We start from the raw sequence: 27,654 nt of genomic DNA, 5'->3' as shown, positions 1-27,654 counted from the left end.
CCAGTGTAGCATGAAGGGACATCATTTGTGATGCCATAGGAAGAGTGAGAAAAAAAATACAGCACAATTAATGTAACTTTAACCTCATTCATTTAATCAGATGCGTCAATTTAGAATACTTTATCTTTTACAATGGTCAGAGGAGTACCAATTTAAACACAATGGCATTTACCAGAACAAGTTTCAGAACCAGTTCCTCCTTACAGGTACCACAGCAGCATACTACTGTATCTAAAGAAAGGAGGAAACACAAAACCACATTGCCCCAACAAACTCTATTTATACCAATCATAAACCCTAAGAACGGCCATATAAGAACGTGAAATTCTCAAGCCTTCGCCAATTATTCAATAATACAATAATATATGTAATACCTGCTGTGTCTACATACAAGGAGTAGAGGCTGTTTGATGGCCTTTAGGGGCATTTAGTCTGGAATTGTACTCACGGTTAGGATCAAATTGCATAGAAAGACATTGGGATAAATTCTTAAGCATAAAGAAAAGTGGTTCCTATTTTTTCCTCATTGAAAAGACATTTCACAAAATTCTACTTTTGTTGGAGGTTCATGCAAAGGTAGCAATATGACCTCTGATCTGAGTAACAGTAGCACTCTAAGGTTATGTTTTCTTAAAAAATACATGGTTTAATGTTTGAATATTGTAACTGAATGCAGAAATAAAGACTTGAATAATTTTAGTAGGGCTACCTGTACATATGTACTGTCATGTTTTGCAAACGCCTTAGAAATAAATAATAAAGTTAATAGCAGTAGTTGCAAATCGTAAAAATGAAGAGACCATCTGCCGTGCTACAGAATTTCTAAAATTTGGTTAGGTTTGCAGTTCTTTTTATAGTGATACTGTGATTCTGGTCAGAAGTCATTTGTCATACAGTTACACTAAGTCAATAAAGACAAGCACATTCCTCACTTGACCAGATGTTCTTTTCTGTGATGTACACTAAATAGAAAATGAATTAGGAGGTGGTGTTTTTCCTGAAACGATTGTACCCTCCATATACATAAAAAGTGATATAAGAATTGGTTAAAATCTGTAACTGTGATCATCCCAATCATTAAACATAACATTATTTCTTAAAGTACTTGGTCCATAATTAAAAAAGCAATATAAAATGTTAGGGTATCACAATATAATCTGTTATGAAAGTAATCGTTTCAAAAGTATCAATATATTGTGCCACATTTTTAGGCTAATGTAAAAAACTGATTTTGATTAGGTATGAACATAAGCCACCTTCTCATTTTCCTTATTTTATATCAGTATGGACCAGTCTTCACTATTATTGCTGCTGGAAAGCGACTTACCTTTGTAACTCTACATGAAGATTTTCAGACATTTTTTACATCGAAGGATGTGAATTTTGAGCAGGCGGTTCAAGCTCCTGTCCAGCACACAGGTATGACATTAAACTAATTAATGAGTGCCAAAGCAAAGCTTCTAGCTTTTGTATTTGGCATAAACGTTTTTATTAATCTTATGTTGATATTTTTGAAATTTCCATTTGTTGATCACCTTGGCTTTGAACTAAAACCCTCATACCAATGGATGAGGGATGAGGAGCATTTTGTTTAATTTCACCATAGTGTAAGATAAGGTTACAGCCCTTTCAGTCCAGAATTTCAGAATTTAGAGCAGCCATCTTAATTATTTAGAGCAGCAGTTCTCAGTCCTGGTACTGTAGTGCCCTTGTGTCTGCTGTTTTTTTTCCAACTGGGCCCTTAATCACCAGTGCTGTAACTGATTTGCTGGATGTTATTGATGTTTTTCCACACTCAGTTGTTGGTTCCAAAAATGGCCTCATTTGAGTACATGATGCAATCTCTCTTCAACTTGCTTATACTTGCTTCCTTGGAATTTGGTCTCTTGTCTCCGATGAAACATGTCTTAATGGGTGATGAATAGACACAGGTGAGAATGACACTGTATCTGACAACTCCCTCAGTGAGTCAGTATGTTTCATTCTGCTTCAGTCCAGTTGTTTATATTTCACCTAACAAACTTGATTGAGGGCAGTCATGAACCATACTAGTTAGCAATGCAAATATTAATAATTACAAATCTTATTCAGGTTTCTAAGAGCCAAAAGCAACTTTAGAAAAAGGCCTCAGATGGGAACTTGAAATAAAGCCTGTGACTAAGAACTCAGCTGGAGCACAAACCAGAGGACATAGGGGTTACCTAGGAACAGGATTAAGATCCACTGTACTAGGGTATTTTTAAAAACAAGGCCTAAGGGCACAAAAAAGCCAAACATGCAAGCTGATCAATTACTGGCAGCAAATAGCACTGGTCATTAAGGTTCTAGTTGGAATGAAAATCAGCAAAGGGGTACTTCAAGACCAAGATTCATGATTCTAGTTCATAATCTAATTGATAATCAGCAGAATCAGCATAGCATCTAAGGAGCTATCTGTAATTCTGAAATGAATTAGATTGGAAAGGCCATAGGCTGAGAAGCTCTCCTGGGGCCTCACAGGGCTTGCAGTTGCTTGTTAATATGAAGATACTGTGGCTGACTCAAGTCACCTAATCCAGTAGTACAGTACTTTGCTTGTTCTGCATTAATATGACTAGTCCTGGTTACAGTTAGCAAATGATACAGTTCAGGCTTCACTTGAGTTCAGGGTTCAACTTCTCCCTAAAAAATTAAACTTTTCGGAAACGTGTGTGGTCACACAATATTGTGCTGCAGTTCTGTAATCATTTTGTGTCTGTTTATGAAGTGGCTTGATGTTTTGATTCAGTTTGTCATAGAAGATGCAGCTAATGTACTGAACTCTTATGTTCAGTACATATACCTTCTCTTAAAATGTGATTTGACCCTATATGTTTCACATCCACTGACTACCACTGAATGTTATTCAAATTAAGGTTGATATTGTTATCCTTTGTGTTACCAGATTCAACTTGTAGATTTAAAAGAAAATATTCACTAGATGTCTTCTGGTTTTGATTTATCTTGAGATTTTGACATTTTATGCATATGATTAAAATACATGTAAATTTCATTTACAATCTCCTAAAACAAGATCCTCAAAACATTTAAAAACTCAGAATTTGTTATAGAATATTGAACATAATGAAAGCAAACAGAGAGGTCTGGCAGTCTGTTCATGTTTTTGTTCTTGTTTTTTTTTGTCTTGACAATTTCTTATGCTCCACTATTACAGTATATGCTCAAGCAGAGAAGAATATAATGCAAATTTAAAACTGCACACTTTAAATTGGTCTTTTATACAATGAGTACTCCCTTGTTTATATTATAATAATGCTTAGCTTAATCAAAAAAAGTATTTGTTCAAAAGCATATGGTGGCCCGAAATAAAACTTGCCAACAGCACTGTCTCTCATGCCTTTTCTTCATGCCCATTGTGTTCCATTAGGATTATTGAAACTGAGACTTTATTTTTTAAATCAGAGCCAATTCACTCAATGTCATCACTATACTGCCATGATCCAGCATGGGGAATCAATCTACTGTACCATCCGATGAAGTACAGTCGCAAACAAGTGAAGAACAATCAGAGGAATATAATGTCTTGTTTTTGTCATTTATGTAGCCTCTATAAGCAGAGACAGCTTTTTAAAGTTCCACCCTGCCTGCAATACTTTGATCAAGAGCAGACTAATCCTGTCCAACCTGCCCTTGCTGTCCAGCCAGCTGTCTGAGGCGTTTGATGAACATCTGGAGCTTCTGGGTACTGGGAGCTCTGGAGAACTGTGTGACCTTGTTAGGTAATAGCATTGATATTCTTGTCTTTGAAACTAATCTGATTCCACAAGATGAATGTTGTGAAGGACAAAAAGTTGGCAATGAATTTGAATGAAAATCAAAATTACAGAATAGTTCAAATGAGGGCTTTTTATTTTTAGTTTGCTTATTAGTCTTGTTAATTTGACTGGATTACTCTGTTAAAGTGATTCACACCCCATTATAGTCTTGTTTATCACCACACTGAGTAATTTATGAGTGATCTGTTCTGCCTTACCAAATTTCTTGGGATGCACTGACTCACTGTAGCTGTGGGGTGTGTCTTTGACTTAATCAGAATCAACCAGATATACCAAATGGTTGCATATTACTGTATGTAATTTATGTAATGTAAAATTGATTGCAAAGGATTGTGACTCATCATTACACAGGACGTACTGTATAGTTTGAAATTCATTTTAAAAGCACATATTATGTTTTAAAAATAGGACATTATTTTCCTGATTTCCTAAATATCCTGATCACTTTCTGAATTTAAGAAAAGTACAGCCCATTAAGAGGATGTTAATCTTATATATCTTATATTGTAATATTAATTTTATGAATTGCTATCAAAATTATCGTCAAACAAAAGAGGGTCTTTGGTTATTTGTGTAGGATCCATTTAAGATTATTTGTGACAGACGACTGCTGTTTAATAGAAGCTTTAAAGAAAGTCTAGGAGGAGGTCATACCTTATTACCAAAACAAGGGCTGTCCTGAATTTGGGCTGTATTGCTAAATATTGACTTCAAAATAAAAAACAACATTTTTCCTTTCTCCACAGGAGTGCTATGTACCCTGCTGTAATGAGCAATCTTCTGGGCAAATACAATTCTCCTGCAAGCCATTCAGACTTACAGGAGTTTAAGACCATATTCCAGACATATGATGAAGGCTTTGAATATGGATCTCAGCTGCCTGGGATTTTCTTCTGGTAAGGATAACCCGGGTGTCTGAAAGTTTTTTTGGTGCATGTGTAATTGAATTTGCTGTTAGTACAAAGCTGGTCACTCTTAGCAGGTGGTTACCTGTCCACTGCCGGTACCCCAAAGGGACTTTATCTCAAGGGTTATGGACAGACCTGGATGGCTGGTGTGACTGCAGCTTTTTGTTGCAGCTCAGCACTTACACCCCAAATAATTATTTTTCCTAGTCTGGCTTTGAATGTTCTGTTTCATTGTGGAATTGTTCCTGTTCTCTGTTTTTTGAAAACTCCTTAATATGTTTGCAAGTTACATGCAAAGTTACAGATAGGTACAGTATGTGTGATGCTACTTTTATTCACACTCATATTGTTATAATAAATAGTAGTAATAAGCAACTACTGTTAATAATTCATAATTGTATTTGGTGCCTTTAACGCAATCTTACTCCAGCATTTATATTTATAGTCCTTTTATTGTAATGAACTCCTCGCTACAAAGTACCAATGTCATGGGATTAGGATTAGGATGTACAGGAGCTCAGAGGCCCAAGACTTTTCATTCTCCAGAATTAAAAAAATCCATTAAAAATGTCGACCTTCCTATTTTGTTCTGCAGGAAGTGGGCAAAATCAAAACAGTGGCTCCTTTCCCTTCTGGGCAAAATGATTCTTAAGGCAGAATCAAGCATCCCTGCAGAAAAAAGCTCTAAGGTCAGACCTACATCAATAGGCTCTAACCTGCATTTGTACCATTTCCTCCTACCCCTTTCCAATATTTCTGTCACTTATAATACTATGAACTAATTCACAATTGCAAATATCACATTCCTAATATATTTCAATATTGACACATTATTGTAGCATTTTGCAGTTAATGATAACAAACATTGTGCCTTTGTTTGAACTCTCTTTATTAAATTTGTTTTTACACATCAGGCAATGAAACCATAATATAATTATTATATCATTTCATTATGTCAAGCTAATATAGTACATTTTCTTCAGAATAGAATGCAGTTTCCTCCTCTGATGCTTGGCTTTCAGTGTAAACTGCATGACTGTATCTGTCAAAAACTGTTGCAACTTTTCCCATGATGCCAAATCTGTTCCAGATCTTGTTAAAGGTCCCTTTTTCCAAGTATTTATAATAATTGCTCACATTAAGAATCTTTAAAGGATCTCAAAGTATTTCACCTCTATAGGATGACATCCACCTGACATATATGACAGTAGTGCTGCTTCACAACAGATCAGGTTCAGAAGTGAGAAACAATTCCATCAATTGAATTAAAGGGAAAAATTTAGGGTTTTTACCAGTCCATTGGGTTTACAATTCTGGTGCAAAGACATTGATTCACCAACTTCATTACAGCAGCAACTTGGTTTTTCTTGGAGGTCTCTAACTGACAACATGTCCTTCTGGAACCAGACTGGATGTCTCAAACTTTAAAACAACACAAGCTGCAAAATTAAAAGCAGGTTTCCAGTTCCTTTGTATTAACACCCCTTAGTTTCTCTGTTATACTCCCTTCTCCATGAATGATTCAAATGTCCTTATTGTCAGTCTGGGCATTTTGTCCATGTTATCCATGATATCCATGTTACACTTATCTTCCTTGCAAATAATTCCTATGGCTTTATTTTTTTCTGTGCTAATAATGTGATTTTAGTCACTATTGTGTCCGGAAAAGTGTCCAGAAAAGCACTAAATAAGTGAAAGGAATTCTTAATTATCATTATTGAAATACTTCACATTTTTGTTATGTATTTTTCTCTTCCTTCTTTTAATTGTGCTTTTTAAAAAAAATGCTATAGTTAACTCAGCTAAGATGACAATGACAACAAACAGTTTTTGTAAACAGTAAAATCCAACTGGAGTTTAAAGTCTTGTTTTAAAGCAGTGACGGGTTTTAGTTCTTAAATTCATTTATTTTTACAGACGTTGCTCCAACATCTTGTAACCACAATCACTGATAGATATCTCCCAAATTATGGGTTACTCATGCTTTGGGCATCACTGGCTAATGCAATTCCGGTAAGTTCCAGTCAGGTGAACTTGTTTGGAGCTGCAGTGTGGGAAGTGTTTTGTATTACTGCCCCGCAGTGCTGGTTCAATTCCAGACCTGTTCTCCCTGTGTTTGTGTGTTTTTTTGCCCCGTACTCTGTTTTCTACCTACAGTCCAAAGATAAATTGGAAAGTTAATTGGCTTCCAGGAAAATTGGCCCTGGTGTGAGTGTGTTTATGCCTGTGCGTGCCCTGTGATTTTTCCATCCAGGGTATATTCTGCCTTACATCTGTTGCTTGTCCAGATAAGCTTTGGCTTCATTGCACCCCTCAATTGAGTTAAGCGGATAGAAAATACATGGATGTATGGGCTTATTAAGAAGCATAATCTATAATTATCAATTGTTGATCAAGTCAGTTTAGCTACAACTTTCACACTTTGGTGCATTGTCCAGACATCCTCCTCCTGCTGGTGCTCTGGAAGTTGATTGGAAAGCTAAACCATATGTACGGTTCTTGGGGTTTCCGCCCTTGCCGCTCCTGCCCTGCCAGTTCATCCCTCGCTGTCTGGGTGTGAGCTGGGGTCTCCGGCATCACACAACAGGGAACTTGCCAGCTGAGCTAAAGGAGAACTTCCCCAGCCCGGGCAGCTGAGATCCCTGTTATATGCAGGGGCGTATTCTTTACACATACGAAACAGACTTTCAATCACATTGGAAAATCACTGTGGCTTGGCAAGCTGAAATATATCTCAGGTGACCCAAAGAGCAATCTGCCTGTTCCCATAACAACAAAGTTGGGCAGAGTTTCAAAGCCACCGGCCCATAATTAAATGGCCGGACCTTAGTACTGTGAGGCTATTTTATCCCGCTTTGCCGATATTGCAGCGCTCGGTCTTAGCCTTGGCTCTGTGATCTGGCGATTGTCTCCCCTGTGCTTATGCAGATTTTCCCAGTGCTTTGCATGTCCTCCAATGCTTAGTAATCCTATCCCGTGGGGCTTGACCCACTGCTATGTTTCATAACCCTGATTCCTGGATTCTCCTTCGGCTTTGTTTTGTGTCCCGTGTTTGACCCTGACCTCCCTGACCGTGGTTTTCATCTCTCCAGTGCTTTGACCTCCCGGCTGCTCCACCGTTTTGCCTGAATTCTCCCTCAGAGCTTTTGCCTGTTTTCCACTGCAGCTCCTCTGCGGGGAGGCCTGACTGCGCAGTGCCGTTTCCCCGGCTTGCTTCACTGGCTTGCCCTGTTTCAGCCGCCTATCTGCTTGCCCCTGCAGCCTCATTGTCTCTCACCACCATCCCTGAGCTCTGCACCATCCTCCTCCTGCGAAAGGATCCTTTCTCCAATATGGACCGCTGTCCCCTTTAGTTGTGTTAAGTGTTCCATTACACGGTATTGTTTGGCTAGTTTCTCCCCAGTGCTTAACCATTCGGTTAGCCAAAGCTAGAGGCCTGGTTTGAACGAGCCATGTCTGGTTTGGGGCCTGGCCTGCAGTCAGTAGAGAATACTTATTTGGCCACCGTTGGTCTTCTATGGAAGTGTCTCCCAGCCCTTTTCCTGGAAAACTGTTGTCTGTTGGGTTTTGTTCCAGCCGAGCTCCAAAGCTCATCAGTGCTAATTCCTGACCTTTACTGATCTGCCTGTTTATTCAGACGTTTGGTTAACTTGTTTCTGCAGTCCTGAGTTTAAAAAGGTCAGCTTCGGACCTGGAGGATACTGTTTCCAGCAGCTTCGACACATTCTGTAGAAGTTCCTTACCTTTAATTACCTCAACTTGCTCACCTTTAATTCTGGCTCAACAGCTCTCAGTAGGTGATCGATTTGTGATTAACTGGCACAGACAGGGATGTTGCAAGGGCATCACAAACAACGTAACAAAAAATCAAAACTGAAGAGTTTTGAAGAGTCCATAACAAGCAACACGTTGGAAGGTGTTCAGGAGGAAGAGGTGTCACAGGCTCTTCTCAGATTTAGAAGTAGAAGAGGTGGATTAGAGGAAGGGAAGGAAGAGGAAGGTGCCAGAATGTTTCTGATTCCCCTCACTCTGAAATATGGTACCTTCTGTTCTCTTGAAAGAAAGCAGCTACAAATTAAAATAAAACCATGGCCTAAATGAAATTGCTTCAGACAACTGGCTTTCCAGTAACTTGTTTACTCAGTTTCTGGAAAGAAAAAAAAAGTAACAAGATCAGATATTGGGACAGGGTAGATACCGGTTAAAATTCTAATTTGGCTTTTAAGAGCCGAAAGCAAATTTTAAAATAGGTCCCAAACACAAAAATGAAATCAGTTTGCCTGTGATCAAGAGCTCAGGAAGAGTAAAAACCAGACAGTGTTACTCCAGGACAAGGGTTGAGAACCATGTACCCATGGAAAAGTAACACCAGTGGAGCGGAATTTCAATAATTTGTGTTTCTTTAATGTACTATGTTGCACCATGAAGAGAAAAAAGGTTTCGATGCCCACTGTCAGGTTAATTTCCTTTTATTATTTCACTTTGATTTGGAAGATACTACAGTAGGTCACAAATCTATTTCCAATATTTTTATGTATTGAGTTATTTGCTGTTGAATTTGAGTACTTAAATAGTTACTATTACAGTCTTTCCCTTTATCAAGTAAAGGGTTATGTTGATATGTTTCTATTTCTGTCATGTTTTTGTTTGATCTAGATCTCCTTCTGGTCACTTGCCTTTATTCTGTCCAAGCCTTCAGTGTATCAGACTGTCATGGAAGAGATTGCAGTTGCCTTTAATGGGAAAGGTACAGATTTCCGCTTGTACTGAGTGAAACATGTAACCAAATGAAGCATAAATCTCCAGCCTGTTATGGGGTAGGGAGCTGTTACTGTAGTTTGTTTCATCTTCACATTCCCGGTTATTTTGTTGTACAGTATGACATTTCAATTTTGTTCCAGCAGATGGCACTTGATTCTCACAAAGAATCTTGCCTGTTTGAATTGGAGCTAGTAGGCAATTCAATTTTTGCCATGTTCAATATTAGTAGGCAGTTGAATGTTTTTGTTATAGGAGATTTTATTTTCAATCTAAGGGTAATACTTGTTTAAAAATTTTATCATAACAGAATAGCTTCACCATTGTATTTTTGCTGTAGTGTAGTACAGTAAAGCACAATCACAAATAAGAAAAATGATCTTCTCATCGGCAGATTAATAATAAATACAATAATAAATAATCATTACACCTGTTCAGATCTTTATGGACACTCAGCTCAAAGCACCTTACAACTAATGGGGACTCCTCTCCCAAACCACCAACGTGCAGCATCTACCTGGATGATGTGACGGCAGCCCAAGTGCGCCAGAACGCTCTCCACACATCAGCTATCAGTGGGGAGGAGAACAGAGTGATGAAGCCAGATCAGAGATGGGGATTATTAGAGTCCATGATTGTTAAAAACCGGGGGGAAATTTGGCCAGGACACAGGGGTTAATACCCTACTCTTTTCTAGAAGAACCCTGGATTTTTTAATGACCATGGAGAGTCAGGACCTCAGTTTTATGTCTCATCTGAAGTATGGTGCCTTTTTACAATATAGTGTCCCCGTCACTATACAGGGGCATTAGGACCCACACAGACTGCAGGGTGAGTTTCCCCTACTGGTCCTACTATCACCTCTTTCAGCAGCAACCTTAGTTTTTCCCAGGAGGTCTCCCATCCAGGTACCGACCAGGCTCACACCAGCCTAACTTCAGTGGGCTACCAATTGTGAGCTGCAGGGTAATATGTCGGCTGGCAAAAAAAAACAAAGCACTGGGCCATCATGGTGCCCCCTGAACCTAATTCCCACCCTAGAAGTCCTTTCTTTAGTCCTCCTGGTTAAACATTACAAACCTAAATCAAAGTGTTCAAGTTTTATTAGCAGCTCTCCTAGAATGTTAAAAGTCATAATTGATTGTATTTAATAGTACTTTAGTAAGTAGAAAATGTTGCTAATACATACAGTACATTAACACTTTACCTCTGAGATACTGGTTCCACTTTGGCTGAGGGGAATTCAGCTTTTTAGCTTTTTGCATTGCTTCCTTACATTTAATCTGATCGACCATTTGTGTGGTTGGGCTTGAAAGAAAAGATATCTTCCTTTCTACTAAAATGTGAATAACATGTGTTTAAAAAAAACACAAATAACTGTAAATCTCACAAAACCTGACAAAAAGCAACTGCAATTAAGCCTCAGTGAAGTAAGAAATTGTATTCTATTACAGACAGAATGAGATTGTGGTAGATTTGTACCAATTCAGGGTCATGGAGGAGCTGGTAGCCTATTCCAACAGGTGCAAGTCAGGACCCTGGACAGGATGTCACTCCATCAAAGGACATACAGCCCCCAACACTCATACCAGGGGCAATCTTCACAGGAATCATTTCTGTGGGAGGAAAACAGCACCAAGAGGAAACCCACACAAAGTCTACACAGATACTATAGTACCCAGTTCTGGAGTTGAACCCAGGGCTCCAGCACTGTGATACAGCAGTGCACACCATTGAACCACCATGCCACCTGTCCTGAAAGTGATCAATTTCAGATCAGGTGTTGAACTGTTTTAATGTGATTTTCTTTCACAGACAAAAGGAAGACAACTGTGTCCCAGGAGGAGCTGAAGCAGCTTCCATTCCTGAAGCAGTGTGTTCTGGAAGCAATCCGTCTAAGGGCCCCAGGTGCCATAACCAGAATGGTGGTTCGGCCACTTCAGATTCAAGTACAGTTGCTTTCACATTTTTAAATCACTTACAGTATAAAATTTCCTTCCAGCACAGAGAAGCAGGACCTACATTACACGAAATATCTTTTACTTTATTGAACGCATGCACTAAAGAGAAATACCCAAAGGCTTGCTTACTATTACAACTTACTTGTCCCGGTGACAGAGTGCACAATGATACAGTTCATACAGTATGTTTATAGAGAAAAGGTTGAAATGTATGAATTACAGTATTATACCCCTGTCCAGTGTTTAAAGCAAAATGATTCTTTTAGAAGTAATTCTTAGCAAACAGTGTTGGTTTAATAGAATATTGTGAAAACATTTTTTAAAAATAAAAAGCAATGTTTTTTATTAGAATGCCTTCCTATTTTACTAGCTACTGACCTGTTTACAAATAACTGTTATTGTAGGAGGTTTCTGATACAAGTGAGAATGTGGATGTTCTGGAGGTGAGAGCTACACCCAGAAAATTCTTTGACCACATCTCTGTGTAAAAAGTGGTCCCTGTGCCAGGCTAAGGTACTGTAGAAGAGAATGTCAGAACTGGGTAACCAGAATAACTTTAAACCTCAGCACCTTTCTCAAGCAATATGTCAGTGTGCAAAGAGATGTGGGGCTCAAAGTAGTTTTAAATTTATAGACTTGTGCATCCCGTTTGTGTCGCCATCTATGCAAGGCCTTAGCTGGACTCCAGGTCCACTGGACCGGGCTAGCTGGAATCCAGGTCTGAACTTTTCCTAGAAGCAGTCTACCAAGGACTTTTTCCTTCTGTCTTTCCTCTTACAAGACAAAAGTCATTGTTTCTATAGGCATATTTCTGTATCACAGTAAAAATATGACCTACCAAGCAAGGAAGAATGTGACTGAATGCCAATTCCTGTTCTTTACATACTGCACAGAGAAAGTCACCCAGGAGCTGTTGTGTCTGCCTTTGCCAAACCTGACCTGACTCGCTGCTGGAAGAAATATCCAGAAGTGGGAATAAGGATAAACCTTACTTCATATCCAGGCACTACTACTGTAGAACGTTGCCACTCCAGCCTATACATTTGTCTTTAAAACAAAACTGTGCAACTCACTCCAAACTTGCACATACTGTATCTTTCTTAGAAATTTAGGAGGAAAGTTGTGGAATTCAATAAGAAATTTTTCATGGGGATAATTCACCTACAGATTCAGATCAAATAATGAGTATAGTACCAATAATAATTCGTAATGGGTAATGAGAATCTGGAGTCAATGACTGCTGCTGTTGTTAGTTGAAACCAGTGTCAATGAAGACTTAGTGTGCCGTACTTCTCAGTGAATGTTGGGCTTTATACTGGGGTTCCTCTGTCTCGATTCTTGAAATCCCATTGTCTTTGGCGTTGTGTTCCGGGAGAGCACTAAAATACATAAAAGACGTAATTACTTATTATATCCCTTGGGTTGTTTCATAAAAATATAAGTGAATAAGGAAAGTTACAAATGTGAAGAATCCATCATGCTCTTTGCTTGTTAGTATCTTATTTATTCAAGTATTTTCTCTTTGATTTCTTGGATTTTTCTCAGCTTGTTCCAGACTCCCACAACCCCTTGTGTGAAGAAGGGCCTCATGTTTGCCCTCCTAAATGTGCTTTCTCATAATTTCCACTTTTGCCCATGCGTCCTTGTTTCACTTTCATGGGTCCTGAGCAAGAAATAATCCACTGACTTTACTTTCTCAATATCTCTGAAGATTGAGTACCTGTCAATTCACATTTTTCAGCAATTGGATGTTTTATGGTATTTATATAAATTTATAGGCAACTTATATATACAGTAGCAATATATGTAAAATGTGTTTGTTAAAATATATAGGTTCTACAATTCTAATAATCAAGACACAATAAAGCAAGGGATTTTGATTGATATTTCAGTGATGTTTTTTTCTGTTTTTTCCCTTTTCCCTTTCCTTTTTCTAGAGGTAAAAATAGAGCAATTATACTGTTCATCACATATTATTTGGAATTACAGTGTAGGCTCTTCTATTGCATTGGGGAGTTGGCATCTGTATTGTGTAAATTACATCTTAAAATTAAATTTTATTCACAGTCCACTCAATTTGTTTGCCTTGTTTTCAGAATTATATCATCCCAGCAGGAGACATGTTAATGCTGTCACCATTTTGGGCTCACAGGAATCCCAAGTTCTTTCCCGAACCAGAGGAATACAAGCCTGTAAGTATGTTTGACTTACCCTTATCTGCCTATTGGTGCCAATCACTGTTAACGCTGGAGGATCCACCACAGATAAAAAGGTGAACAACATGGATCACCTCAGGTCTGTGGCTCTAGCTGGACTAGAAGTAGACAAGGGGCGAGAGACATACTGTACAGTAGCTAGTCAGAGACATTCCTGTCATTAGAAACTCCAGTACTTCCTACTGCATTTGGCTGCCATTCATGTTCAAGTACATTTTAGTGTGAAACACAATCCAGAGGGCACAAGTGGAAAATAAAACCAAAAACTGGAAGCACTTCTTTAACTAAAGCCCTGTAGTACTATGGAACATACTGGGTGAGATCCTTTAATTGGATCAATTAACTACGAATTACCAAATGAGCTAGAAAGTCAAAATGGCCTCCTCTCCTCTCGTTTTTTATGTTCTTACGTGTTCCCAAGGATGGAGAAGCTGCTGTCAAATCTGTTTTAAGCCTGCCTCTCTCATCAGTCAAACCTTCTGCAGGAAGGCTTTTCTTGTCTTCGCTGGGGCAATATTTCAATATATTGAAATATTGCCTTAATTGAATTGAATATTTTGTGTTCTAAAAATTCTTAATACAATTATTCTTATTCTTTCTGTAGTTGAAATGAGGCTTTATTGTAACATGTTAAAATTTTTTTTTGTTTATTTGTCTGATAATATTAGCCTTAATAGTAGCATTTGGGCATATTTCTGATTTAAACTACATTTCAGTTGATTTTTGTTATAATTATTGTCGCTAGGCTTTATTACTTTGCTGCTCTAACTGTTCAAAATGATGGTATGATAAACAATGTCTTAAACGAACAGAGAAGTGAATTTTCTGTTTTTAAATCATTTTTAAATTAGAAACATAATGGATATGTGAAAGTGATCCAATATCATTTATAAAAGAACAAGTAAAGGTTAATTCCACATTACAAAGGAGAAAAAAAGAAACACAACATTTCTTCTTTTGTTGAGTTTCTTCTTTCTGTTTTTCAGCGTGGAATTAACCTTAGCCTAATCTTGAACCACTTCAATCGTTTATAAAGGCTTCTCTGGGTTCCCTAAATAAACTTTCTTACAGTTATGTTGTCATCATAATCTACAGAAGATTGACTAAAAATCTAAAAGTTAGGATATACCTAAGTCCTTGTGACTGACGGCACTGACAATTCAGAGAACATTCCAGATCTTTTCTTTTCAATAATCATTCCCTGGCCTCTACTTTGCCTCCTATTTTATAATTACTTTAATTAGTTTCATATTGCCAAGATCCCACTTGCCATTTGAAGGCCATAAATAGATTTAGGCTCCCTGACTGTGTTATGATGCAAATTTAATAAAAGTCTCTGCTGTGTGATAGAATAACATGATGCTTACCTTCAGAAATTTTCATTTACAATTTATGTGTGGGGAATTGATAATAGTGCTTTTGAATGTGTGTTTATTACCACAAAAATGGTCTGTGTGCTTTTCAAATACTTATTTTGTCAGTTTTATTCACTGTAAATGGAAGATATTATTGTCAGGTAATAAGCAGATGATAGTGACAATAGAGACTGTAAGTCTAGAACTACATATACATTTCTCTGTAATTATCTTTATTTGAAATGGAAGTCATTATTTTGAAAAGAAGTCAGAAAATATGTGTTCTTTCACATGCTTAGTTTCACCTCAGATAGGTTATATGAAAAATTTTAAATTTTGGTTTTGACAACAGCATTTAGTATCATACTCTTAGTATCAAACTAACATGGTTGAAGAACCAGCTCAAACCCCCAGTAGCTGCAGCAGTAAAATAACAGTACATTCAACAAAGGTCTGGTTCAAAAGTTCTAACTTTTCTTCCCACAGGAACGGTGGAAGAAGGCCGATTTAGAAAAGAATGTTTTCCTGGAAGGCTTTGTGGCATTTGGAGGAGGCAAATACCAGTGCCCAGGAAGGTTAGGGAAATAACCTTTTCTATTTTTCCAGATAACATAAGGCACCCTTTACTTTTATTATTGTGCATTCACGTACATTGAATTACATTGGAAAGATGTAGTCTTATTAGCTTGATCCAAATAAATGTACACTAATGAACAGGAATTCAGATTTATCAGCCTTGAGCCATACTTCAAACTATTTGTGAAAACTGTGCAAAGAGCTCTTTAGTGTTCTGGTTCAAATAGTTGGTAAAGAATTCCCACATTATGTTTAGACAGCACATTTAAATCGAAAATGTCTGCCTTCATTTTCATTGTTATATTCAATGCATCTTCTGAGAATGACCACCTTGTTCTCTACTCTTTCTAGTGTTTCCAGCATATTTTCTGAGCATGTTTATTCCTCATTGTCATTCAGTACTCTGCTCACATAATAATTGAATGCTTTTACTTGATTTGATATTCCACCATAAGAGAACTAGCCTTGTAAGTTGATGTGGTACATTTGAAAAGATGGTGTTAAGGAATTAGCTAGAGAACAAGATGATTCATTTGGCCTCAGACTCTGAATCATGGTGTGGCACCCCAAGGGGCCCCAATTACATTGCTGAATGGGATTCCTTTTGGAGTTTTGTGCAATGAAACATCGGTTTTGGTTCAGCTTCTCCTCGGAACTGGCTTGGTGCTTCTTAACCTGTGTAAATATTTGTGATGTATTAAATCTGCCTTTAGCTATTATGGACCATGATGGTGTGATTTTGTGAAGCTGTGTCTGTGGCCTGCCAGCTCTTTCTCCTTTATCTCTAGCGACCTTTTTGATAACAACACTGAGTGCTGAGTTGTTGTAGACTAGTTTCCAGGCTTTCTGTGACACGGAGCGTTTAGTGCAAGCGCCACAGCGGGAGTGTGAGTGAGGAGTGGAAAAGGAGTATGATTATTAGCTGCCATCACTAAGACTGGGACCTGTCAGCATTATGAGCTGCCATAACCAACAAGCCCAGCTTTAATTATATCAAAACATCATTCCAGTTCTCAAACACAAGTTCCAAAGGTGATGCTTTCTTTAAAAGTTGCGGCATAATTCAATTCAACTTTATTGTCATTAAACTTACACAGGTGCATAGTATAATGAAAAGTGTTTCTCATTAGTCACTCAGGTGCATTATATAAATAGGACAGAAGATAAGACAATAGACAGTAACACAATAGCAAAAACAGTAACATGTAATCAGTGTTTTGAGTAAATAACGTGACAAAAAACATAAGAATAACGAACAAAAAGCATCATTGTTTGAGAGCTAATGAAGCCTCTGCGTCCATGCGCGCCGCCATTGGATTCATAACACCTTCATAACCGCTACACATTAAACCAAGTGCTAGAAATGATGCTAAAGCAAATACAGTATCATAACCTCTTATGCACATATTATGTAATTTGCATATGTCCTTAAAAATCGTTATGCACGTGATTGTAACATCTTGCGCAGCAGTTATGAGGAGATTTTGAAGCCATGATTTGGCTATGTTAAAATAAAGTGTTACAGTTCCAAACAACTACCCGATAGCTTTCTATTGGGTAGAATCAAAACAGACGAAAAATGGGCTCCAAATTGTGTGATTGAGTTAAAACACAGCATAGCACACCTTACTATCTGAATAGTTACACTCCTTCTGAGGTATGATCTATTGGACACTCACAACCCTTTAAGTTTTGACCCCTGACTGTTCTGAAAACATGTTTTTATCCATTTTTATCTAGCCTGAGATCCTAAAAATTGAACAAGACATTAAAATATCCTTTCCCTCCTCATTGAAGCAAAGACAAGGTCAGAACTTGTTTCTCTGTGAGGTCAGTACTGACCTCATTGATGTCTATCGCCTGGAGTTACTGGACAGTGTGGTTTTGATTTTCATCAGCAGTACTGTCTCCGTATTTCATACAGGCTTGGCTGAGATAAGCTGCATTTGAAAAGCCTGTATTGTTCCTAATGGGCTCTGAGTCATCCCTTTGCAGTTACTGATGATCATAAACCAAGCTAATTATTAAATATTTCATTTCTCAGGCAGTGTTTAAATAAAAGCGGTGTAATTAGTTACTGAAAGGCCAGTTTTAATAGACTGCAATATTACAGTATAAGATCGATTTAAGTCATCAAAATATTGTGGTGTGCTTACTAATGGAAAACTTGTTCCTAATAGCCTTGCCATTATATTGGAAACTGATTTTTTCCTTTTAACTCACAAAAAGGTTTTATGTCAAGGGCCTTTTCAGTCTTGTCTGTGAGTACAAATCTTTTCAACAGATACTGATCAGCTGTTGCCCAGCAATTCAAAGATAGAACTTAAAGATGTGAGTTTATTTTTATCTCCTACTAGCGATGACTGGTTTATATTAATAACACACCAAAAGATTTTGTTTTAACTAAGTGATATTCGAAATTGCAACACATGTATAAAACGTTATAATATAGACAGTATATTGTATAACATATTGTATGTAACAATTACATATTCAAACCCAAAAAATATCCAGACATAACAACTGTATGGTTTGTGTATGAAATGGTGGACATGTGACTAAAGGGGGGATTGAAGGTAGAGGTTGAAACCGTTGCCTATACCTGAAGAGCTGTTTGTGGGATTTAACCAGAACTTGTTAGCCTGTTCTGTCTTTCTCTTCTGATCCCTAACTTTGTTTCTGACTGCAGTTCACAGCCTAAGTGCTCTGCACCAGTTGCCCTTGAATGTTAATCGAAGGTTCCACTGGGGCTGTGTTGCTGACATCATCACAGACCCCTGGGATTGCTCAGCCAAGGGCAGCATGACGTTAATAGTCAGAGATCATGACCAGGGGAAAATTCTCAGCAACAGCGCCACAGTTACCGATGATAACTGCAGGCCTGGATGGTGGACCCCTCTCCCTATAAATACCATAGTCTTCTACTCAAATGTTGTTGTGCTCTTTTTAGATGTGTGTGGTCCTTGTGGGAATGTGACATCCCATGCAGTCTGTAGCACACATATTGAAATGGATAAAGAAATGAGAGCAGAATAGTGAATACATACAGTATAACTGCATTATATTGTTTTTTAGCAGATGGCTATCTCCAGGATGATTAATACAAAAAATTTGGAAGTCAGCATAATACAGTAAACTGTACAGGTACACTGGTTAGCAGTGCTGCCTCTTAGCCATGGGGGCCTGAGTTTCAGTTCTGGACCTGGAGTATTATCTGTGTGGAGTTTGCATGTTCTCATCATGTTCATGTGAACTTCCTACAGGTGCTCGGGTTTCATTCCACAAGTTAAAAACATACCGGTAGGCTAATTGGCTTCTGGAAACTTTGTCCTAGGTTTGAGTGTGTGTGTGTGTTTTAGTGTCTGCCCTGTGAATCCCACTCAGATTGAAGTCTGCCTTATTCCTATTGCTTGACAGGATAAGCTCCTGCTCCCTTGTAAACCTGAATTGGAAAAAGCGATTAATAATGAATGGATTACACAGTAACAATACATGTACGTTTATATATCATTATCAGCAGCCTCAGCCTTTGTACAGTAAGTGTCCAACTTTCCTGATTCGTGAGAAAGCTTCCAGCAAAAGTGTTCATTCCTATTGCTTTCTTGCAAGAGGTTATCTTTGTGGTTGTTTTTTTTATGTGTGGGCCTCTTCGGACCTACTCTGGCAATTTGCTTTCCATAGATGTCTGGTCTTCTCAAAATGTTTCTACCATGCTGCCACTTTACTCAACAGCACCCAAATCGGAGAAACCTCTTTATTTTGAGGTCAGAGTCAGATTTATTCACAAAATAATGGCTGGAGAGGAAAATAGAAGCTCTTTGTTGATGCCATTTGTACTGTTGTCCATGTTTCCTTTTGTATTTCCACATTAGGCTTTTTTTCATGTTTTGATCTGATTAGAATAAAGGAGGCTATATTTATATATTAGTTATACAGGACTTATTGAATGGTAATTAAGATGGTCTAAAGAACTGAATATTATCTTTGTTTACTCCAGTTACTCATGGTTTCTTAGCATACTCAGATGGAGCAACGGTAGGTCAAACTACCATTTAAATGATATTTGTAGGAAATTGGGGATTTCAAACTGAGTAGGTATGACATGAAAAATAACAAAATTTATATTCCATAAATGTCAAATGACCAAAATGTCAGAGATGTCATAGAACATACTAGAGGGGTGTGGCACGTATAGAAAACAACAACTCTTGAAAACCATGTGATATACAGTAGATATTGGTATTAAAACTGTAAAGATGTTCACAAAGGGGTGAATAATTCTAGGTGTTAGTTCCAAGAGCAATGCAGCCTTACTAAGATGTGTTAGAAGTGTGTGGATATGCAAGTGGACTGTGAAAAATGGTGAAGTGTCTTGGGTAGATAATTCACAAGGTACTTTATATTGTGACTTACCCTTGTGACTAGGGCAACACATTGGGAAGCATAACACTATATTTTTAGAAGCCTTACTACTTCCATTTTAAATGTCAAAACCTTCAGTCACAGCTCAGTGCTGCTTATTTTTTTTCTTTGAATTTCCATGCCTTTTGCTTACAAGGGAAATAGAAATGTTCTTGCTCTTAGATATCAACCCTTTAAAAGGAAATACTAAAGCAAATAACCATGTGTCCTTTTTTGCACATTAATATCTATTTTAATCCAACCTCAGAAGCTGGTATCACTTTTACAGGCTTTATACTCTGTTGAAACATTAAAACATTAGCACTTTCCATTTAGGTGCTGTCACTGGAGTAGCACAAAAATATATGCACTAGCATTGTTGCTGTAAGCTCATGTATTTCATTTTATATGCAAGAAGTCACTTTAATTTGATTTGGATTATTTTAGGAGCTTGTCTGTCTGAGTCACTGACACAGTACCACTGGGTGACTCATTGCCACTATTTTCAGTCATCTGCTGTTTCAGCATCTAGCAGCATTGTTTGTGTGTAAGATTGCATCCTTGACAAACCAATTCTAAAATTGTGTATTCATACAAAACAAGCAGCATTCTAACCTTCTCCATTTACTTTGAAAGCCATGGGAGGCTGAGTTTTAGAATTCTTCATGTTATGTCGAGGGATGCGGAAACAAGCACTTGATGACGTTAGTTATTTCCTCAGAATGTTTTTGCTCTTCCAAAATGTTAACATTTTTCATTTGCAGAGGGGCAGCTCAGGTGTTTTCGATCAACATTTATCAGACAACGTCTTTAGCACTGAGATTTCGTGCTCATCCATCATGATGAGTATGTAACTCAAGTGTGGATTTTCTTACTTATCCAATTCAGTAACTTGACTTTTTTTTTTGCAAGCTGTGATTTGACTGCTAGACTTGAACGTGTAGTCTTTGGCCCTCATGTCCTTGGCTCAGTGGAAAATTACATTTTAAAAAAAAAGCTGCTTCCTTTGGTGATATGATCCATTTAATCACACAGTCCAAAGGTATGAGGTCTGGGTTAACTGGAATCTGCACATTGCCCTCTCATATGTGTGTGTGCCCTGCAATGCAGTGCCGTGCCATCCAGGATGTGCCCAGTGCCTGCTGAATTAGGATTAATCTCACTACAGCTACCTCTAAGGATAAGGGAGTTATTCCCTTTTATCGCAGCAAGTGAAACAAGTGAAACTGTCAGTCTTGGGGCTCAGTCTGCTCAATGCTTTTCATTTTGTCAGCAGACATAATCTATTGCTTAGTGAACTGTCAGCAGACATAATCTATAGAGGTGGTCTCCAGTGTCTGGTTAACACCTAAAGCATCCAGGTGGATGCTGTACATTGGTGGTGGTGGAGGGGAGACCCAATTACCTGTAAAGCGCTTTGAGTGGAGTGTCCAGAAAAGCGCTATATAAGTGTAAGGAATTATTATTATTATAAAGCATTAATATAATGCCCAGGGTTAGTGAATATACTGTATGTGTGAACTAGGTTCAAATATACTTAGAATCATTGGCATAATACATTATATTTTACCGATGGGCAATATTAATATATTACCAGGCTGTTTGATGGATTCTAATTAATTGTAATCTTCCAGGTTTCTCCTAGATTAAAGTCTGTGGTTACGATCAATGTTTAAGTAATAGCTAGATGCAAGTAGATATTTTTCCCTTTCAACTATTCATATTGCATACAATGTCCAAAATATGTTCATATTTATTTAATCCTTCAATATATAGTTAATATAGGTTGTTAAGAAAAAATGAGATTATATTAAAATATAATTTATCCCTTATTGACCTTATTGTAATATCGCAATATGTCACATTGTTATATTTGAACATTACAAAATAATATATTGACACAACATCAGTACAGTAGCTCAATGAGATCATATATATTTTATTTCCATTAGAAATAGTAAGTTGATAGTAAATTGAATAGTTGATTGTTATTGTTGTTGTTCATTGGGATTACAGAATACTTAGCTCATGTTATGTGATTTAAACCATCCAATTCTAGATGTTTGGCAATTCAGTTAGTTCTGTTAAAGTTTCTAAGATTTATATAAACAGCCACCCAAAAAGATTTTAAGTATTGCATGAGCTACAAAAGAGTTGACCAGGCTTATCATGAGTAATGAAGACCTCCTGCTTATTGAAGGCACCTGTCTGTAAAAGTTGTTAAAAGTCAGATTAATACAAAGAGTTCAGGAAATTGGCTTTGTTAGAAGCAGACCATGTACTGGAAGGTAGAGGGTGGTCACTGCATTGGCCCAAAGCCATCGTGTTACATCTTATCCATGTGCAGAATAAATTTCACACTGTAGCAGATATAGCACATATAATTCCAGGAAGAAGTAACCCACACTAAGGCAAACCATCTTCATGAAGCTTTTATCAATGTTTGAGGCCATTCAACTTGATGACAGCAAAACAAAGAAATTGCCATTTTTTGTGATCTGTAGAGCATCTGAGGGGGCATTCAATTCCATTGAATAAAAAACTCCACCTGTAGAGGAGTGAAGTGTTTTATCCGATACTAATGCCATTTTGCACTTAACAGACCTGACAAAATACAGCATGTGGGGATAAATTGTGAGTTCTATGCTGATTGTTGTTACAATGTTACCTTAACTAAGTCCTTGAGTCAATGGTGTTTCTGGTCCTGCAAATCAATCCTGAATCAATCCCATTGACCACACACAGTTCAAGGATTACAATGAATGAGAAACAATGTAATGGTCTCCTCATGGCTAGCTTTTTCTCCTGTCTTGAGTTCAGCAGAATGTGGAACCAACTCGCCAGTAGGGACCGAGTCATCTTAGTGATCAACAGGCTGACAAAAGTGGCTGGTGTCACGTCCTCTGCAGCCAGAGGGCGCTCCTTCTCTGTCCTGTCCCTAGTTTCCGGTCTGCTGTCCTTCCTGTCCCTCTCTTTCCCTTGGGCTATATATTTCCGGGTGTTGCACTCTGTCCTGGCTCAGCATTGACGTTTGAATGTCCTGAGACCCGCCTAGCACCAGGGCGCCCCATGTCCGCTCCCTGAGGGCATAGGTTTCTATACTGCATTCCTGAACTCTTTGCACTAATGAGCCCGGGCTTTTTTCCCGTCTCGCCGCTACGCATATGGGTCTTTTTCCGCTCTCCTGCTCCCCACGGTTAGTCCCTTTGGACGTCCGTGACAGAATGCTGAGCCACCTACTGACCCCGTGAGCGGCGTTTTTTTTTTGTCTTGCCGCAGTTTTTTTTTCTTGTTCTCTGGGCTGTTTTTTTTTCAGTTCCTCTATTCTAATCACTGGATATCACTCCGATCTTCCCTGCCTGTGAGCGGGTCCTGTACCTGGCTTTCCTCGGGTAGATCACTCCGATATCAGTGATTGAATGTTGAGCTGGCTTGCCTATTCTTATTACTGGAAATCACTCCGAGCTTCTGTGTCTGGAGCGGGTTCTCTTGCCTGGCTCTTCCTGGTCTTGCTCTCTCCGATATCAGTGATAGAATGGTAAGCTTTCTGCCGTTCCACCATGCCTTTCGCTGGATATCACTCCGGGCATCTGTGTCTGTGAGCAGACTTCGGTCTGGCTTTCCTCAGGTTGTCCACTCAGATATCGGCATTAGGATGTGAACGTGCCCATTTGCCGTTCCTCCATTCTTTTTCGCTGGATATCACTCCGGGCATCTGTGTCTGTGAGCGGACTTCGGTCTGGCTTTCCTCAGGTTGTCCACTCCGATATCAGCGTTAGAATGTGAACGTGCCATTTGCCTAGTCTGCGGTATTTTTCCCCGGGGTTTTTGTGGTTTTTCTTGTTTTTTGCCTTTTGTTTTGATTTTTTTTCTTCCTGGTTTCCCCTCCTTTTGGTCCCCCTTGCTCTCTGTGTCTCAGAACTTTGGTTGCTACCTGTTTTTGGTTCCTATCTGTTTTGTGTGGTTTGTCTCCCTGGTCTTTCCCAGGTTTTTGTCTGTTGTTTGTGCTTTTGTACTTTTTTGTTTTAGTCTCCGGAGCTCTTCTCTACCCCCCCTCCCTCCACCCAATAAAGGTTTATGCCCTGGAGGAAGGGGTAGCTCTCAGCCGTGGATTCCCGGAGGTTTCCTTTCAGTTAAATGAGGTTTTTCCTCCCCCCAGTGCTGGGCAGCTTATTTATTTGTATGGGCGTCGGGAGCCGCCCATGAAGGGGGGGGTATTGACACGCCCTCTGCAGCCAGAGGGCGCTCCTTCTCTGTCCTGTCCCTAGTTTCCGGTCTGCTGTCCTTCCTGTCCCTCTCTTTCCCTTGGGCTATATATTTCCGGGTCTTGCACTCTGTCCTGGCTCAGCATTGACGTTTGGATGTCCTAAGACCCGCCTAGCACCAGGGCGCCCCACGTCCGCTCCCTGAGGGCATAGGTTTCTATACTGCATTCCTGAACTCTTTGCACTAATGAGCCCAGGCCTTTTTCCCGTCTCGCCGCTACGCATATGGGTCTTTTTCCGCTCTCCTGTTCCCCACAGTTAGTCCCTTTGGACGTCCGTGACAGCTGGTAGCAAGTGTATAGGAAGTTCGCAACACATCTCATAGCAGCTAATCACCCCTGTGCATCACCACTGCCAGGATTGTGTTAATGTACATGGAGGTCATTCCAAATACTAACTTTGTGATGTTTCCATTTTAACTATACTATGCTCCTCTGTGTCTTTTGGAAAAGCAAAGAAGTGTTAATACTGATTGGTTTCTCAATGATGTCACTGAAAATCTTCAGGGCAGGTAACTAAGGAGATCCTGCTGTATAACATAGAGAAAAAAACAGAGCACGTCACCCTCAAGCAAACTTGACAGCACTGGGATAGATGTACAATACCCCTTTGTGAATCTAGGTCATGGTAAAATACAGTAAATGTCATAGCCCTAATATGCTATTAATAATACACAACGTTTCGGCCGTGGAGCCTTCTTCAGGTGTGCACACCTGAAGAAGGCTCCACGGCCGAAACGTTGTGTCTTCTTTCTTCTTTTTTTCAGCATGGAATAAACCTATTACTTGTTCCTTTGCAGCCTACGCATGCTGACGCAGCTACCCACCTGATTAATAATACAGCAATGTTTTTTCCAAAGGGTTCAACCAATGCTAGCCGAGCTACTCAAGAGTCCCAGGTGTAAATATGATTAGGTGATAACATATTTGATATCTGGATATCTTATATCTTATTGATTTCATGAAGAAGTGTTTATTGTTATTTGGTGGCAGTCTGACATGCTTACGTTTGATTTGTAGCTCACACCATGGATATATCCATTTGTTGAGAAATATCATGCTGTACATATCCATTATATTTTAGTGAACTTCATTTTTTTTTCTTTCAGGTGGTATGCTTTAATGGAAATCCATATGTTTGTTGCTTTGGCTCTTTATAAATATGAGTTCACTCTTCTTGATCCATTGGCGAAACCAGTGAGTAAAAAGCATTAAATAAAAAAAAATGGAAAAGTTAAATGAAAAGCAGATTTTGTGGGGAAGTGAAAACTGAATTTAAGGGGGAAATGTAGGTACTGTAGGTATATTTTGTAGGTCTGAGTGGATATACAAGGTAAATGATGATCATCAGAAGCTCAGATATTCTTACAAGCAAGAATGTCCTCTTGCTTAGCTACAGTATGTTAAAGAATGACGATTCTCACTACATTCTTCACTACAGTATCTTCTGATATTTCCTCTTAGAAATATCATCAGAAATTGGAAAACATGCTTAAAGCTGAAAGCACATAGTCTTCCAACACAACATAATGTGTAGATGTTTGAGAAATCTTGTTATTTGGACAGTTTTTGAGTTCGATTTTCTTTTCATATAACCTGCTGCTTGTTTGATTTTCTATTCTCTCCCCAGAGCTCTCTTCACCTAGTGGGGACTCAGCAGCCAGTTGGTTCTTGCAGGGTTCAGTACCAACACAGATAATGTCTCAAAATCTCAAATGGGATCTGTCTGGTGTTTTGCCCTCCATCTCATCAAAGGATCCTCTTTCCAAATTCTAAATTCTTTCCAAATAGAAAAAAATAGTTTTAACTAAATATTTATGGGATGTTATTATCTGAAGTTTGGGAGGGATAACAATGACAAATTAATCTCACCCAGCTGTTCGTAATCACAGTCATTATGGAAATTAGCTATAAACAAAGTATAATGTACACAAACACCTCCCATTGCATTTGTCTCAAGCATCCCTCACATTTCCACTTTGTAGCTCTTGGTTAACTCCTCTCTGAATGAGGTTTGAGCTTCTAATGGCCAGATGGCAGTTCATTAACCATGGGGTTAAGCCAAACCCATCCTACCAAATAATCTAATCACAAAGCATCTAATTCTTGGATATCATTATCCCTCGTAAAATAAGACCAATATTGTCTTAATGAGAAACAGTTCAATGTATAAGACAGTGGTCAGATAAATCTTTCAGAGTGCCTGAATACGTGTCTTTATAAACATTTTAAATGGCTCTTTTTTGATCTTGCAATATTAGGACTTTTGTTGTTGTTGAATTTTACCAATAGCTAAGACTTTGAAAGAAACACTTTGAAAGAGCTTTAGCTCTCTGTACACAAGCAGGACAATTCTATGAACTAAGAAAAATGTAACAGGTAACCATGATCTTATCTATGACCATTACTTCACAAAACCGATCTGCCATCAACTGACATGAACAGATTTGTTGAGATTGTTTTTATTTGTTTAGATGGTGACACACGATTCCTTAATAAAAAACTGAATGCCAAAACCTTGTCATGCTTTGAATATTATGATTTCCTTTGATACACACCATATGGTAGACTACTAAAAATGTATTGAATTAACATCTGTCAGTCAGGTTTGGAACAAACACAGGAACATTAGAAACAAGTTTCTGAATTTAAAAGTTAAAGTACAGTACTACCAATTACTATTTCATAATAGTTACAGAAGCATGGTTTACAGATATTTTATATTAGTGGGTATAGAATGCTCAAGACTGAAAAGGTGGTGTGAGAATAATTTATTTCCAAAATAGCAGTAGACACATACAAATATAAAAATGTAGACACAATACATTCAGAACTAGCGCTTCATCAGGAACGAACCGGTCCTCTCCCTGACTTGCTGGGACCCACAAACATAGTTTTCCATTTTCCTCACACAGACTGGAAACAGACGATTAAGAACATACAGTGTATGTACAGTAGCTTGAAATGGTAGAAATACTGAATGATTGCATTCTTACCCAGGTTTACCTAACATTTACAGTACTTGAGTGGTCAGTGTGTGCAGTAATAATGGGTCTCATGATTTCAGAATATAAAACTCTTTGAGGTAGTGAATTTCAAACAAAGACTCAACCGAGCAGACTGAAGGAGCTTTCAAAGAAAGGGATAATGTCATTGAAAAGTGCAGATCAAAAGAAGGGTACAAAATTATTGAAGTCTCTGGGTATCCCTGTGAGCACACACTTATCAAACACAAAAAAAATAGAGTGTATCACACTATCCTGACAATGCGTAGATCAGCCCATCCCTAAAAACTGAACAGCTGGACAGGGAGGAAACTGGTGTGAGATGCCACTGTGAAGCAAGGACAAATTTGAAAGAGCTACAGAGTTCAATGACTGAGATGGGAGAAAATGTGCAT

The 27,654-nt window shown here is 38.4% G+C and overlaps 1 protein-coding gene across 1 annotated transcript in view; it reads left to right on the top strand.

Moving 5' to 3' along the window:
- Positions 1-26,764, top strand: part of cyp39a1 (cytochrome P450, family 39, subfamily A, polypeptide 1) — a 30,373-nt gene extending 3,609 nt beyond the window's left edge. Inside the window, exons 2-12 of the mRNA XM_006625680.3 lie at positions 1,284-1,419; positions 3,584-3,758; positions 4,562-4,711; positions 5,319-5,412; positions 6,641-6,736; positions 9,380-9,470; positions 11,297-11,430; positions 13,539-13,634; positions 15,500-15,588; positions 25,364-25,451; positions 25,885-26,764. Coding sequence (XP_006625743.2) covers positions 1,284-1,419; positions 3,584-3,758; positions 4,562-4,711; positions 5,319-5,412; positions 6,641-6,736; positions 9,380-9,470; positions 11,297-11,430; positions 13,539-13,634; positions 15,500-15,588; positions 25,364-25,451; positions 25,885-25,953 — 1,218 coding nt within the window. The 3' untranslated portion in view covers positions 25,954-26,764. The remainder of the gene's footprint in view (positions 1-1,283; positions 1,420-3,583; positions 3,759-4,561; positions 4,712-5,318; positions 5,413-6,640; positions 6,737-9,379; positions 9,471-11,296; positions 11,431-13,538; positions 13,635-15,499; positions 15,589-25,363; positions 25,452-25,884) is intronic.
- Positions 26,765-27,654: the final 890 nt, after the last annotated feature.

This window comes from Lepisosteus oculatus, chromosome 2, assembly GCF_040954835.1.
Source record: "Lepisosteus oculatus isolate fLepOcu1 chromosome 2, fLepOcu1.hap2, whole genome shotgun sequence".
In the NCBI taxonomy this organism is placed as follows: domain Eukaryota; kingdom Metazoa; phylum Chordata; class Actinopteri; order Semionotiformes; family Lepisosteidae; genus Lepisosteus; species Lepisosteus oculatus.
This window is presented reverse-complemented; position numbering and strand designations above follow the sequence as displayed.